The sequence below is a fragment of the Momordica charantia genome (assembly GCF_013281855.1).
Source record: "Momordica charantia cultivar OHB3-1 chromosome 7 unlocalized genomic scaffold, Mcharantia_2.0 BLBB01000007.1, whole genome shotgun sequence".
Classification (NCBI taxonomy): Eukaryota; Viridiplantae; Streptophyta; class Magnoliopsida; order Cucurbitales; family Cucurbitaceae; genus Momordica; species Momordica charantia.
In genome coordinates this window covers 764,687-781,611 of record NW_028275165.1, presented here as the reverse complement: position 1 = coordinate 781,611, position 16,925 = coordinate 764,687, and the positions used below count along the sequence as shown (strand labels likewise).

The window sequence follows — 16,925 nt, the reverse complement described above, 5'->3', positions numbered from 1 at the left end:
AGTTTAGGAACTAAACTCGTAATTTAACCATAAATTTACTTCATATAAATACGAGAACAATTAATTTAATTATCTACCCACCAGGCAAAGTTTCAACAACTTAGGACACTATCATTTAAAGCAGTCTGCTCAATTATTTGGATAAAAATGGTAGTCACAATCATGTCAATTCAATTTATTATGTCTTTATGAAGAATGAGATCTTAGGATAAAGCTGTTAAACTAAAGAAAAAGACGTGCGTGGAAATGCAACCACAGCTTCGAGGAATGCATTTTTCCTACAACTTGTTTGAAATTTATATTTTTGGATTTTATTTTTTAATTTCCACCGCTTTTAGCGTAAGATAAGATTTTAAATATCGATATTTGAAATGTCGAAATCTCAATTTGTGAAAATGTCGATTTCAAATGATACTTTTGGAAATACTATCAAAATTAAACAATCTAACAAATCTTTAAATTTAAAATAAAAATTTCACTACTTTTAAGTTAAAAATTATTAATATTTTCGATAAAAAAATTATTAATATTAATATTATATTTAGTGATAATTTGTTGATAAAAATTTAACGCTCAAGAGGAATGTTGGATTTTAAAATTTATAAAAACATATTGTCTATATGATTATGCCTTGAATTTTAAAAGTCTAGCAAAGGTATGTGAATTTATTATTTTGTATTTAATCTATCCATTCAACAAGTCTTTGAGCTTTTAAGAATTTATAATAAAAATCTAATAATCCACTCAACACTTTTTAAGTTCATAAATCTATTAGTAAATAAAAATGTAACGTTGTATTATTAAAAATGATACAATATAAAGTAAGGATATATTTTAATCATTTGAGTTTTGGTGAGTTAACCTGAACTATCGATTATGGGTTGTAAAAAACTCACACTTTTTTAATACAAACTATAAATAATTGTTATTTAGATTTATATTCACACCGTGGATCTTGTTGATATTTCGAATATTTCCAGACGTTTCCTTTCATATTTTTATGACATTTAATATATATATATATATATATATATATATATATTGTTTTCTTGAACCATTCAATTTACTGACATGTATTTTTGTAGCTATCTTCTTTGGATTGGGCCTCAAAACCCAGTTGAATTTTCACTAAGTAATCACGAGTTATCAATTATGAATTATTACTTCTCAAAAAAATAATAATAAATAATATATATACACACATATATATATGGATTATTAATTAACTAAAATATAATAAGACGTTATGACATTTTACTCGCTAAATTTCTTAAAACGTAACTTTAAATTTGTACTAAAGGATTTTCTTTGTGTATAGAATTTATATTAAAATTTTGCAAATAATGACCAAATTGGTCACCATTTTAAATTATAAGGATTAAGATAGACGTCTTAAAAGTATATAGACTAAACTAACAAAATTAAAAGTACAAAGACCAACGCAAAAAATACCGATACCAAAATAGCATTTAAACCACATATATCATAAATGATAATAATTATAGTTTGGGGAGATATATTTCAACTACTACTAAGCTATGCTCACCTTGACACCTTTAAATACATTTTTAATATTTTGAGTCACTCTTCAATAATCAACCATACTATTAAAACATTTAAATAATGAATGGTTGATATGAGCTATAAAACTTGACCGAGTAATTTGTAACAATCATTGTTTAGAGAGGCATTTATAAAATATAGCATATACTTAATACTTTCTAAAAACAAAAAAATATATAAAAAAAAATTATAAGTTCAGTGATTCAACCTTTAAATTTACCTTTAATAGGTCCCTTAATTATTTTTACCTTTGTATATAACAAGTCCGTGAACTTTAAAAGTATCTAATAGTCCCTGACTTATTTGACATTTTAAAAAAATTAATGGAACTATTAGACATAAAATTAAATTTTGTTTCAAACAGAATCCTAAACTTTTAATTTTGAGTTTTTTAAAAAAATCTAGTAGGTCCTTAGAATTCATGGACATACAAAATGTTTTTTAATAACCCAAAATTGAAGCTACACAATTGAACATGGAACAAAAAAGAGTAAAAATTTTGGAATATGGGTCAAGTGATTTACTTTTATTTTTTTAGTTTGTGTCTCTTGATTTTGAAAGTATTGGATAATTTTGAAAAATCAATTTAATTCTACCATAACTTCCAAATTGACTGATTGGATCAGTGGGTGATGAGATTTACTATCAATGTCAGTCTTGTGAAGTAATACCATAACTTCCAAATTGACTGATTGGATCAATGGGTGATGAGATTTACTATCAATATCAATCTTGTGAAGCAATTTTTTTCAATACAACGAAGGTAGAGACAGGAGACTAAACCACTTACCTCTATGCAAGGAGCAAAATATCTTAACAGCTGTAGTTATGCTTAGGTTAACTTTTAACTATTTAATTAATTTTTACATTTTTTTAATTTTCAAAATAAAACTAGGAAATTTCATGTCCATTGCAAGTGTTTCTTACTGGTATTATTAAATTTATGCTATAAACCGAAACTTCTTATTTAAAATACTATATAAATGAACTAAATGAATGCTTCGACAATGCAGAAACTAAAATGAATAAAAAAGGATCGAAACCAAAACAATTGAAAAGCTAAAATCAATATCTAAGAAAACAAAGAAAGCCTTGAAAGATATGGATAGATAGGAAGGAAAGCAAGGCAAGTTATTCGAATAAGGCACGTGGGACGGACAAAGAAACTCCTCTGCCCCAAGCCTCCGCCCCATCTTCCCCTTTCTTCCCACCAAAGTCTCTCTGTAGAGCTCTATTACTTAAACACTCAAAGCACTTATCTAGAAATCACAAGTGCTTTGAGACAAATCAGTTGCTGAAGCAAAGAAAGGGAAGAGAAATGGCGGATTGGGGGCCAGTTTTTGTGGCTGTGATACTGTTTGTTTTGCTAACTCCAGGGTTGCTCTTTCAGCTCCCTGGCCATCGCAGGTGCTTGGAGTTTGGCAACTTTCACACCAGTGCCGCTGCCATTCTCGTTCACTCGCTTCTCTACTTCGGTCTCATTTGCGTCTTCTTGCTCGCCGTCAAGGTTCACCTCTACATCGGTTGATTCTTCTTCCCTGATGCTACCTCTAAGAAGACTCGGCTCTAGTTTGGTTCCTGCATAAAGTTTCCTCGACTTCGCTCTCTTCTTTTTTAGTTCCTAATTCCCTAATGTAATGCACCGTTCGGTTTGTTCTTCGTTTTTGAGTTTTCTATGTGATGAGTGAACATTGAGACTGGTCCTATCTTTTCATAGTTGCAATATAGGAACTTGACTCTATCTGTCAACCATGAATTGCAAACTATAGACTTCAAACATACAAATAAATAGATTACAGAAACTTGAATTTATGTAACTTGTATTCAGCTCATGAATTTTATGATTTTTAAACTATTTCAGTATACAGAGCAGCTGAGTTTCATAAGCGTGAATGATAAGCAAATCCACCAACAAATATTGTCTATGTACACAAACCATTAAAAATCTTAGACCCATTCTAAGCAAATACAGGAAAAAGTAAAGAATCTAATACATTAACACAAGAAAACTCGTACCTGAGAGAGTCTAGTCTAAGATTTCTGAGGAAGGAAGCCTTTAGGCTCCAAAGAAAGCAGAAACACACCCTCGCTCATAACCTTCTGCATCGTCAAGACTAATTGTCAATTTCGATATCGTCTTTTTTTTTTTGGTAGCCTGAGGGGCATTTCGCACAGTGACAACAGTGGAAGAATTGAGCTGAAAAGGTCTTAAAAGTAGGAAAATTCATTACACAATATCCACTCCACAAGTTCAAGTACAACAATACCAACATGAACATAGCTCAACTGGCTAAGGTATATATTCTCGACCAAACGGTCGGAGATTCGAATCCCCACCCCCACACCTTGTTGAATTAAAAAAAAAGTACAACAAATTGTGGAAATAATTCAAACTTCATTTTGCCTATATATATTTCTAGAGGCAGCACCATTCATTCACAAAGGCATCTTTACTCTGATTCTCCTACATCCTCAGGTAAATAATTCAACTATCTGGTATAACCCAAGTTCTTCATATTTACATTTGTTTCCAAGCTGCAGCAACAATTTTACATATAAGTACAGTTAACAACCTGAAATACTCTAAAGCATCAGTCACATATTCAGTAATCGAATTCATCAATAATTCATCAATATAACGAAAATTTGATCAACAGCTTTAAACATCAGTCATATAGCTGCAACCCCTGTCAAAAATCGCCTCACTAACAGAGGATAGACATAATTCAGTAGGGTCTGCGAGCAAACCCAACCTAATCCCCCACCACAGACATGGAAACATATGCACCATACCAGAAATCCTACAAATCCAAGCATTCTGGACGCATATACACAAGACACCCAAATCCTTAAAGTTTAAGCATATTCATATTTGGGGTCTGCAAGGAGATGACAAATATTGAATTCATTTCATCAAAGTAAAAGAAAATAATTGATACGAAATAAGCAAAAATACATCTCATATTCTTCCACTCCATAATGAACTATCCTAGCAAAAATTTCTTTTTGACTCTGTATTGCAATTGACTCATTCGCTAGTTATTAAACAAGATAGAAATGGATCTGGCAAAACCAAAAACAGAAGCCTAAGATAAGAAAATTCAGATAACGGAATCAAAAAAATGAAGTCAACATCAATTATTGACAAGATAATTCATGAGTTATTGAACAAGATACAACCGAATCGCGGGACATTGGGACGCAATTCTTGCATTATGTTCGTGGTCCGTCCACCCAATTAATTCATAAACAGCTCTGTGAGACATCAAGTGTAATTATATTTTCAACAACTTGAACCCATAGATCTTTCATCTTAGAGGGTATCTTCATCCCCAAGTCCTTACAAGTAGGGTAGGGCACCCCTACAAAATCTTAAAAAGTTTTGAGAAAATTTAGATATATACATAGATGTGCTTCTATATTGACAAGTTTCCAAAACTTTGATTGAGAAACTTCAGGCAAATAATCAACAAAGCGAAGAGAACATCAATTAATGACAAAACAAACGAATCATTGCACAAGCAAACGCAGAAGCCTCAAGAGAATTCACATACATAGATACTATGCATATAACGATGATGCCAAACTTCCAGAAAGAAAATTCAGATGAGGAAATGAAGTAAAATCCAAATCCAATAGAATAAGAAAACATAGGCAGATAAGAAACTTGCCATTAAAATCTTTCCGAGGCGTTGGAGCGGAGAAACAACAAAGTATAGAGCGTCCCAACATAGAGAGGCTGGAGACAATCCCAACCACGTAGAAAATCATCACCAACACGAGAATCCAAGGCATTAACAAGAAACCAAGGAAGAAAGTAACCGATCCACAGAGCATCAAAGCCAGCGAAATTCCGAGCAGCAGCGACGCAAGTCCAGCCGGCGTAATCTGCGACGAAGGCAATAATCCCGACGAAGATGAAATAACCGACGACAATTCAAGAACGTGATCGGAAAAAGGCACCGGCGGTGGCGGCGATCGGAGAATTTTCATAAGCAGAGACGAAATCTCATGCAAAACCCTAGATTGCGGATCTTCTCGCGGCCTCCTCATCATTATTCGTCCCTCAGAAACGTCCCCAATTTCTGGATAAACATAAACCAACCAACGAACTCTACTCTATCCACAGAACGGTCGAATTGGGAAGATCGCAGCGCTCTAGTCAGAACACAGATGTGGAAAACTCCGATCACTGTGCACACAGAAGATTAAATTCCCGAGAAAGGAGAAGAAAATGGGGGAAGGGAAAGTAAAACTATCGCGAGATGCCGGGTAGAAAATGCTCCGGCGGAAGGAATCTCGCGCAGCCCAGTGGGAATGAAATTTTCCCGGATTAAAATCTGTTTGGGGAGAGGGAAAAACGGAAAGAAAATTAGAGGAAGAGATCTGAGGAGCAGTATATCCGTTTGGCGAGAATCGAGGAAGAGAAGAGCGTGGAAGTCACGCGCCGGAGAGTGCGGTTGAGAGGGAGCAGGTCGTTACGTCCGAATCAGATGGGACCTTATCTTTGAGGGAAAAGTGGAAGCATTTTTCCAATATATAAATAAAAAAATATGATGGGATTGGGATGGATGATGTCTCGGCTCCACGTCAGCCTACGGTTGAAATCAACGTTTCTTCCACAATTAGCATGAATTTCGTTGTCAATCCAAATATAAGATTATTTTCTCTTCTGGGTGAACAGACGAGGTCGAGATCAAATTATCAATCTTTCAAATGATAATAGATGTATTATATATTTTTCGAATGTTATAGTTTGGTTTGTGCTTTGATAGACCAATTAGGAATGGGTATGAAGAAGTTGAAGTTAGATGATTTTTTTTCCATTTTTGCCAACCGAACAGATTAGAAAGGCGAGCAGATCATAAGTTGACTTAAATTCTTTGAATTGGATGAATTAAGTTGTCGATTTGGACTTGGACATGATACCTATTAACGGTGTTGATGTTTAAGGAGATCTAAAAGGAAATTAAAGTTGAAATTAATTTTATGATGGGGGCTTATTTATGAAAGCTTTTGCTGATCAAAAAGTGAAAATTTTGTTAACATGGTTTGTAGTATAAATTTAGTTTCTATGGTTCCAGATAGTTTGATGGTCTGAACGTTTCAATTTAGTTTCTACGATCAGTTTCATTTTGGTTTAGACATCTCAAATTGTCTATAAATTATCTTTTATCCACTTAAAAAACAATCTTTTTTTTACTAAGCTCTAAACCTTACATGGTTGACTAAAAAAATTAGCCAAATTATATAAAAAAAAAGTTCATAATCACAAAAAAAGTGTCAAATATGATATATGATAATGATGATGTGAGGTTTGGAACCTTATGAACTAAATTTAAACGGACTAAATTGAAATCTCTAAACTTATAAGGTTGAAATTGAAATTTTTAAAATTATATGAACCAAATTAAAATTGAAATTAAATCCAAAGATTAAAGTAAAACTTTTTAGACAATGATACATATGAACTATAACCACAAATTTTGTTGTTTAACTTTCTAAATTTGATAATTGAAGACACCAAATTACACACGAAAGATAAAAATTTAACCTAATTTATGGGTCATAGGAACGAATAAGTGCACCACAACATCTCACCTAAATTGACGTAATTATATACCTATTAGTTAGGTTTAGTGTTTAATAATAATATTTTATTATATGTATTTTTAGTTAAATATAATTATAAGATTGAAGATCAACCCATGGATCTTTAAAATGGTAATAAAAAATTAGTTTAAATCTATTACAATTTAGATTTACAAAAAATATAGTTTTACAAAATAATAGTGACAAAATAATTAAAACTATAAAAAAATCAGAATACGTAAATAAATAATTATAATTAATCAACCGGTAGGTATAGTTATGGTTAAAATTATAGTTAGTCAATAATTAATTTAATCATCAATTTGTATTAATTGATGACTATCATATAAAATAACACTAATTATCATTATTTTAACTTAATCTCTTGAATTTTAATTTCGTGTATCTTAATTACGTTGTTCAACACTGTCAATCATTATTTTTTACTATTATTATTATTATTATATATATTTAGAACATACCCATATACAAATACAAGATCAAGTCTTCGACTTTTGATGTTTAAAAAATATTTCTAATATCTTTTAATTGTTGAAGTTGATGAATTACAAAATTATTTGGTATCACAAAGTCTTGACAAAAGTGCCATTATTGAATAAAATATAAGGCCATGTCCCTTTTGAATTACTTCATATGAACCAAAGATAACCACCAAGCATGACAATAAGTCAATACCTCGAACTGCAAAATACTATGAGAATTGAGATTGGTATTTATTTGAGCTCTGAAATTAAAGAAAAAAGACATTTTAATTTTTAAAGCGTGAGAAATGATTTTAAGCCATGGTTAGAACTCCTTTTATCTTAATTTTAACATTCATTCAAGTTTAAATATAAAAATCGCAACAATTATTAAAAATTATATATATATTTTTTGAATTTAGCAAGATGGAATAGAGGATCAAATTATTGATCTTTTATATATATATATATTGAGTTTATTGATCTTTTATAATAGAGGATCTATCGATCTTTTTGAAATAGTAATAGGTACCTTTATCCACCTAATTAGGCTCGAATAATTGGCTTTATAAATGCAAATTAAACCTTGTATATTCAAATAAATAATGTGTAATTTTGACAATAATTTTAACCAAAAAGTCAACTAATTGCTAATCAATGATTCATGTATACAACTTCAACCCACCAATTAGTCCTATGACTATTGAGGGAGCAGGACACGAACGAGAAAGCTTTTCCGTCCCCATCACCCCATTTTGTCTCCCATTCCTACGAAATTCCCCACAAAATTTCGTGGAAATCAGGGTGGGAAATTCACATGGATCGGAGTCCCTGCGGGCAATCATCCCCTATTTATTCTTTTTATTATCTTGATTTTTTTCAGATACTTTTTATTATTTTAATTAATTTCACTATTAAATGATGTTTTTAATAAAATTATAATTAATTGCTTACTCCAAAAAATAAAATCTCGGTTTATTTCTCCCCATTCAAAGGGAAAAAAAATCTTAAAACACTTAATAAAAAAATATAATATTTCATTTTAGTCTAATTATCTATATAAAATTATAGATAAACATATAAAAAAAACTACAACATCTCAGCAATAAAATTTGAACGAGATTAAACGTGGAGTGGGGACGAGGATGGAGATCACATTCCCCATCCCCGTTTAGGTGATAGGAAAAAGAAATTTTCCTACCCCCACTTCGTTTGGGGCAGGTCCCACGGAGTCCATTGAAAAAATGGACACCCTTGTTAGTCCTACAATAATTATTGCAAATATCTTCAAATTGTACAAGTAACAACGAAGTTAAAGTTCAACTAATTACATAGATTAATTAGGAATAAGTGTTCACCAAACTAATTTAAAACAATTAATTAACTCAGACCCTAAATCTACCTATTTTTACCAATACACCAACCTGTATTTACGTTGGAACCAAAACAATTTTGCAGCTATAGCTTTGATGGAATACCAACCAATCATTTTCTAAGGTTGAAAATTGAGTCCTCCACTTCCTAGCATTGTTGAACTAAAAAAAACCAATATCTACTTTTTAGCACCATGTCCGGCTAAATCAAGATCATTTTATGAGTTATAGGTTGCAAATCTAATATATTTTTATTTTTGGATGAACATACCATTAATTATGTTTTGGATATATGCTCGACCAAAAAATCGAATATTCAAATCTCCACTTTCACATGTCTTTTTATGATATTAAAAACCAACGAAAACCTAATTATTTTCTAGAATTAAGACCAAACTCACTAGCCATGGTCTCTTTTTTTTTTTTGAGTTAAAGATAAAAAAATTTCGCAAAGGAAGGTTTACTCATTAAACTTGATCAAGTTTGAAGTATTGAAATAACTTAAATTCATATGGCCTAAGATGATCTCAAAATACAAGGCAATTCATACGAGGAAAAAGAAATAAGAATTTATAATGGGTGTTCCTATTTATCCCATCTGATAGGAACTTTTTTATAAATAATAAAGGTTCAACCCAAAAGATTTAAATTTACATCCTGCAAAATGAAAGTAACTATTACCTTTTATTTATTAATTAAATAGATGAATATTTAAATATTTGAATTAGGTAGCAATTTCAACAATTGCTTTCTAACGTATCTGCAGTTGTGGTTGGTTGGCGATATGCAAAATACACAAATCTTATCTCGAATTTTGTTAACGAACAAGAGTCTCCAATTTTGTACATGCGTGCTCAATGAATTATAAAATATATATTTTAGAATGAAATTGATAGGAGTTAGAAAAAAAAAAAAAAAGACATTAGAGCTAACTTTTTTCGTGGGTTGAAATTTGTAAGTTGTAACAAAGTTATTTAATCGTTAATTTTGTGCAAATATTGATTTTCACTACATTATTAAGTTTCCATAATATATATACACACATATTTTTGTTAAAATTTTGTGGGTGAATCAGTAAAAATTTACAAAGGTTAAAATTATAACACTTGTCAAATTTTATGAACCAATTAGATGAAATTAAAAGTTTACGTTGAAATTTGCAGTTGGTGAAGTCTAAGAGTACAAATTAATTTTTCTCTTTTCTATTTTATTTTAAATAGCATTTTCATCTTTTCTAAGTACAAACAAATTGGAGGTAAAGAAGTTCGAGCCTCCCACCTTAAGAGAAGAACTACATGCTAATTACACCTAAACATATTGACAATAACCTTTCCATCAATCACAAAATATAAAATCCAATAATATTTTATTATAATAACAAATATATTAATATTTTTTTAGTTGAAGTGATTCTTTAAAATTTTAATTAGACATTATATGCTAATGTCAAATAAATTGCCATTAATAATAAACATTTTTTTGTAAAGATCAACGCCAAAGGACTAATGAACTCAAAAGAAAAAAGGGCATAAAATAACAAAGCTTATATAGATTTTTGTTTCAATTCTAAGGGTTCACACGAGATTTTCGGAGAGATTAAGTTTCGTAGAGTTGGAACTTTTATATTGTTTGTATGTGTTGTATAGTAGATTCAATCTCTAATCTTTATCATCTGATTCTTTCTCTCGAACTTGATGTGAAAATATATGTTCTTGAATTTGGATCGAAGTTATATGTTGTTCAAAAATTTTCAAGTCTTCAAGTATTCAAAGTCTTCAAGTTGGTCTTCGAATCTTCAACAAGCAGTCTTCAATTTGGTGTGAATTCTCTCAAGATCCTCTCTATTTATAGAGGTTTCCATAGGCTTTGGTCGGCCATTGGATAATTTTGGGCCAAGCCAAATTCTTTGAGTAATATTAATCCACTTTAATTCATGTTAAATTGGGTTTTGGACAAAGTTTGTGAATCAAGTCGATTCGAAACCCAATACTCATATGACCCAATTACATACTTTAATCGTCAAATTATGTTTAATTTTAATTTAGGTTAATATATAATTAATCCCTAAATAAAATAGATAATGACGTGACATTTACGATTGGCCCAAAATTTATGATTTAACTAACAAATTAGACCGTAAAAGCAGTACTACTTTTGTACATATATAATTAAAAAAAATGTAAAGACAAATTAAACACGATTTTAAAGGTAAATATTGATGAAAGGCTTCATTTTATGAAAATAGTGATAGAAACATAAAATATAGATGTTAGATTGATATTTTTGGAAAAATTCAAAAAGAAGGTTCCTAACAAATATTTAAAGTAATAAATGAACATCAAATTCATCCATATCAATATTAAGGTGATATTAGTGATATGTTGTTGGTATTTTTTATATTTTATACTTTTTTTTACGATATATTATAGAAATATTGATGTTTGGACACATAGAAATATCAAAATGTTAATAAAAATTTAATCCTCCAAATTATTACATGCCAAAAAAAATTATTCTAATAATAAAATGTGGATCACATATTAATATAATTATATTATTAGACTATTTTTTTAAACAACATATTATTATTAGACTATTTAATGAGTCAATTAAAATATCTATATACTTTAATATAATTTAATGACCTATTGATATTTTTTTTGAGTATTAAATGTTATCTGGGTAGAAATCCAATAACTCATTGAGTTTAATGAGGTCCAAAGAAGATTTTATAAATATAGTATAAGGTTATGATCTTCAATATGTTAAACATATTTCAATTTTACTGGTTTTGAGTTTTAATGTATTTTAGTTGAGGAAAATCTAATCCGAATATTAACGTATCGTTGAATTCAGTGATACAGTACTTAGAGTATAATACAATTTGATCCAAGCTTGTTCTTCACGTTTATTTATATTTTAAAATTTCCACTATTCGAATATGTAACTGCACAATAGTATCTCCACGTCAATGCATAGAATTTCGGAGGCAACTGTGAATTTGAATTCATGATCCCAACTGTTACCAAGTCTCCAAATAAATACCTACGAATTTGATGAGAGAGATACGCACACATTTCTAATTGAGATTTTGCATTATTGAATCCTATATTGACAAAACTAACTCCTTTTTTGCATGATCCACATTCATCTTCAAGTGTTATTGAAGATCTCAATTTTTTGATTGAATTTTTGGTTAAAATAGTATTCATTGTAACATTAGGATATGTTTAAAATTTATAATAAAAGTGGTATACATTGCAAACAACAAATCTATCTTATTATAAAATTTCTTTCAATTATATAATTAACATATAAATATATAATAATATTCAACTAACTTCAACCATTTTCGAACACCTCATAGTATTTTCAAGGCCTTCGTGTCTATCATTTCTGTGTGATTTCTACTGTCCCTTCTCTCTAATGGGTTTCCAATATAAAAATCATTTTTTGATTGGTCCATAACCTGACCTAGGTCAATATTATGAACTCAATTCGGTTATTCCTTCCTAGTCTTAATAACCACCGGAGTCATCAATCAGATAGATTTATTTTTTTAAATAAGGATTCAAGAAACAAGTGATCTCTTTTCTCCCTACCAGTGGATCCCCAGACATATTCCTTTCCTTCCACCAACTAATTCCATTCTTATCAATTATTAATTAATCTAATATTATTTATACTATATTAAAATTAAAAATAAATTTATATATTCTAATTTGAAATAAAATATCAACATTTTCTTGAACTTTAAAAATTCAAATTGTATTCTGAAAAGAAATAAGCATTCAAAATATTGACAACATACTTTAACTAAAATTAAAATATACAGATTCAAAGCATGAATAAATTTTAAAATAATAAAATAATTTGAAGATTAATTATAAAATAATAGCAAGTATGCAATGAAGAAAAATATCGATGTGTACATAATTTTTAAAAATAAATTTACCTCCCACCCATGCTTGAGATTGCTAAACAATAATTGATCAACTACATTCAATTTAGAATCCAAAAAATAAAAAATCTAGAAAGAAAAAAGTAGCTCAAATTGTGATAGAAAATGAGTTAAAAGGAGTCATTTTTTCTATAGTTATTGGGAATGAAAGAGTTGCAAAACTTGTGAGATTCCAAAACTTTTGACATTAAAAAAATTAAATATAATTAAGACATAATTATTATATTAAGTACTTAGGTGAGTTGAGACAAAAATTTTTAGGATTAATATAATTTAGGCAACTAATGTAATTTAATAGTTATTTGAAAATTAATTGTGAATATCATACTTTATAAGTTTAAAATTTGTAGAGAAACAAAATTGTCCAACAATATTTAAAAAATATAGTCTTTAATTATACTATAAATAAATTATTAAGATGAATAATATCAACTCACCTATATTCATTATCCTTCTATATTCATTATCCATATATTAATTTTAAACATTAATATTTTGATCGGAAAAAAGATAGAAAGTTCTCTTTTTTTTTCATTTAATGTTTTAAGAATAATATTATTATAAATTAGAGTAGTTAAATTATACTAAAGAGAGAGAAATTTGATAGGAAAGGTGATACCCGTTCTATAAAAAAAATTAAAAATTTGAAATAGAGGATTAATGTTTGATGTAAACATGTGTACCGGGAGCAGTATTCGAAATGTCGATGTTAATAAAAATATCGAGGTCTCGATTTTACAGACATGTCAATGGACATGTCGATGTCGACGAATATTTCAAGAAAAATCATGAAAATTGTGGAAATTGATGAAATTTTTTTAAACTAGTAAATAAAATTTGAATTGTAGCTTAACTAGCCTATAATTAATCACCGTTAACCATTAAAGATAAGAATATGATCATTTTACTTAGGGGTGTAAATATTTCGGGTCGGGTCGGTTTCAGGAGAAAACCGAACCGACCCGAACTCCAATCGGTTCAGTTCGAGTTCATGTCGGTTCGGGTCGAGTCATTTTTGGTTTTTACATTGTTTTTTTTTTGTCCGTGCTCCTTTGGACTTCTTGGTTTGCATGATCTTGATTTGTGTGAGATATTTTTCTTTTCTTTACCTTCATTTGGGATACCTCGATTTGAGAGAGAGAAAAATTAAAACAAATTTCTTATATTTCATTTAGGATACCTCGATTCGAGAGATAAATTAAAAGTTTTTTTTTAACTAGAGAGAAATTAAAACAAATTTCTTCATCTTTCTTCCTTCTTCTTCTCTCAACGAGGGATTCCGTCGTCGATGAGGCAGAGAGGGAGGATTCCGTTGTTGGAGTCGTCGTCGTGAGGCTCCGTCGAGCCAGAGAGAGACAGAGAGAGTTTCTGCCACAGAGTACCGGCACGTGCTGCCGTTGGAGTCGCCGTCGCGTGCCGCTTTGGAGTCGCTGCCGCGTGCCGCCATTCAAGTTGTCGCCGCATGCTGGGGTTTCGTTTCATGGGCAGTGGCTGTTTGGCTCTTTTTTTTTTTTTTTGCAAGAAGTGGCTGCTTGTCAAGAGAGAACAAGAGGAAGAAGATAAAGAAAACGGGTACGGCTTCACATTTGTCATAAATACTCGTCGGTTATTCGGGTCAAAATTGACCCGAACCAAAAAATCTTGAAACCGACCCGAACCGACCTAAAAGCTATTCGGTTCGGGTCGGATTTTCGGGTCGGTTCGGTTCGTTACACCCCTAATTTTACTTATGAAAATGTCGATGTCGATGGAAATATCCAAAATTTTTTTTTCTTTAATGAAGATTGATGGAAATTGTTTGAATAAGTAAAGTAAACTTTAATTGTAGCTTAATTTATCATACTCGTTTCTTTTTTACCATCATATCTAAATCATTTATCTATAAGTTTCATAAGTAATGGTACTTATGAAATGTCATTTCAAAATTATTTGAATTATTAAATTAAAGTTCATTTCTACTTGATTATGTTTTATTGATAATTATAATATCATTTAGTCTTTAATTATACAATTGAACAATATATGAAATACTCATATATATAAAGATTGAAGTAATTGTATAAAATTTAAATGTGTTTGAAAAATGTGTAAATTCAAATTTGAAAAGAAAAGTAGTTATGAGTTAATTAGAATTTAGAAATGTATTTAAAAACCAAGTCGATAATTATCTAATTTCCAAGTAAATTCCTATTATGAAAGACACGTAGTCAACTATCTTTGCAAAAAAAAAAAAGAAAGTAGTCAACTACTTCTAATAGAACAGAAAGTAAATCATGAATCTTATATTTGTAATAATCTTGTTAGTTATACTTATTACTAAATCTTTATATTAAAATGTGAATGTTACATTGAACAGACTAAGATTACAATAATCGAGACTGTGAGAAATTAGAAATCGTAGTAGGAAGACGATGAAAATAAAATAACCTAAATTAGAAAAAAAAAACGACATTTGAGTCGACATGTCGAATGTCTACGACATTGTGGGAAAAACAACTTTTCCCCCACATGTCGACGTTGAGCACTTCGACGTGTCGTTCGAAATTTGGAACCATGACTGGGAGTCAAAAGATAAAGTTATGTTCTAAAACTTTATAAATTCCATATATCCTTTCTTAAAATAAATTGACAATTTTTTATATTCATCCTTTCATATTCTAACGCGGATGCATTTAAATTAATAGTTTCAATCTATTTTATACTATTATTTTTATAAATTATTTAATTATTAAAATTCTAAATCTTTTTGTAATGTCCTTATTAATTATTATTAAATATAAAATAGTTTTGCTTTTACAGGAAAAAAATGTAATTTTAGAACAATTTTATAATGTAATTCTTTTACCGAGAGAGAAAATGAATGAGGAAGAGAGATAAAATTAGAATTAAATGAGAGAGAAATCAAATGAGGGGAGAATAGGAGGGAGACATACAAAAAGAGATATGGGCGGGAGTGAAATAGACAAATGTAAGAGAAGATAACTTAGGTATTATTAAAAAAGTCAATCAGCATCGTCCAAAAACGTTTTTTTCAATATCCGTACTTTTATATAGATTATTGGTATAGATATACATTTATTGGTTTTTTTTTTATTAAACAAAAGAAATATCAACATTGTTTAATCCTTTTTTGTCTTCGTTCTCTCTGAATTGTAATTTTTTTTCTATATTTTAATGTTATATTTATTTATTTTTAATAATAATACATTTTATATTTTATAGGTGAAGAATGATTAAATAATCTTTTATTTTATATTTTGAAAAAATATAAATGAGAACGAAAAAATAAGAAATTTGATTTTGTTGTTTCCAAAATTTTTTTCACAATTTAGAAAAAGTTTATTGAAGATGAAAAGAAAGAAATATGAATAATTACTAACACTCGTGGATCTCAAAAATTGAAAACTATAAATAATAATAAGCAACAATAACATTACCATATATATTTTTTTCATTTTTGCAATAACTAAAAAGAGAACCAAATTCTATATATGTGTATATATTTAAACAAAAATACACAAAAAGAAACTAGGGTAAGAATAATATAGTTTTAAACAATTAAAAACATAATATAGATTTTAAAGTGATGACAAAATAAATATAAATTAAATAAAAAATTTCAAAATTTAGACAAAAATAGATTAGATGGTGCTCAAGAAAAAAAAAATTAAGTTGTACACAATCTAGTGGTGACAAATCACCTATGACATGGGTTGGGGTGATTTTCATGCGATTTTCATAAACGATGAGTTGGTGATAACGATGGACAAATATCAAAAACATACTCAAGTAAGAGTAGCACATCTGAATAGAGAAAGGAGAAAGAGAGACAATGATGAGAAGAGAGAGAGACAAAGATGGGATTACTTGCAAGGGAGCAGGGACCATTTGTCCGATTGCAATAAAGAAAAAAGAAAAGACAAACCTAATAGATTAAAGACAACTCATGTTTCA

General features: G+C 29.4%; 2 protein-coding genes across 7 annotated transcripts; one reads left to right on the top strand and one right to left on the bottom strand.

Moving 5' to 3' along the window:
- Nucleotides 1-2,571: 2,571 nt before the first annotated feature.
- Nucleotides 2,572-6,104, bottom strand: LOC111022584 (uncharacterized). Of its 6 annotated transcripts, none has more exons than XM_022299748.2 (3): nt 5,235-6,090; nt 3,580-3,663; nt 2,572-3,305 (listed from the first exon to the last, which is right to left on the bottom strand). In XM_022299748.2, the coding sequence occupies exons 1-2, from the start codon at nt 5,617-5,619 to the stop codon at nt 3,620-3,622; spliced, it is 429 nt and encodes a 142-aa protein (XP_022155440.1). In that variant the 5' UTR covers nt 5,620-6,090; the 3' UTR covers nt 2,572-3,305; nt 3,580-3,619. The 6 variants fall into 6 exon arrangements, with proteins under 6 accessions (XP_022155440.1, XP_087982834.1, XP_087982833.1 ...); XM_088126708.1 differs by having other exon boundaries at nt 3,580-3,660; XM_088126707.1 differs by having other exon boundaries at nt 2,572-3,660.
- Nucleotides 2,882-3,091, top strand: LOC111022585 (uncharacterized). The gene has a single exon (XM_022299751.2). The coding sequence runs from the start codon at nt 2,882-2,884 to the stop codon at nt 3,089-3,091; it is 210 nt and encodes a 69-aa protein (XP_022155443.1).
- Nucleotides 6,105-16,925: the final 10,821 nt, after the last annotated feature.

Excerpts from the sequence above, each read along its gene's own strand:
- LOC111022585 (XM_022299751.2), top strand. The coding sequence starts at position 2,882 with ATGGCGGATTGGGGGCCAGTTTTTGTGGCTGTGATACTGTTTGTTTTG.
- LOC111022584 (XM_022299746.2), bottom strand. The coding sequence starts at position 5,619 with ATGATGAGGAGGCCGCGAGAAGATCCGCAATCTAGGGTTTTGCATGAG. Across the intron at positions 3,761-5,234 it reads GCCTCGGAAAGATTTTAATG|CTCAATTCTTCCACTGTTGT; the intron begins GCAAGTTTCTTA and ends AGACCTTTTCAG.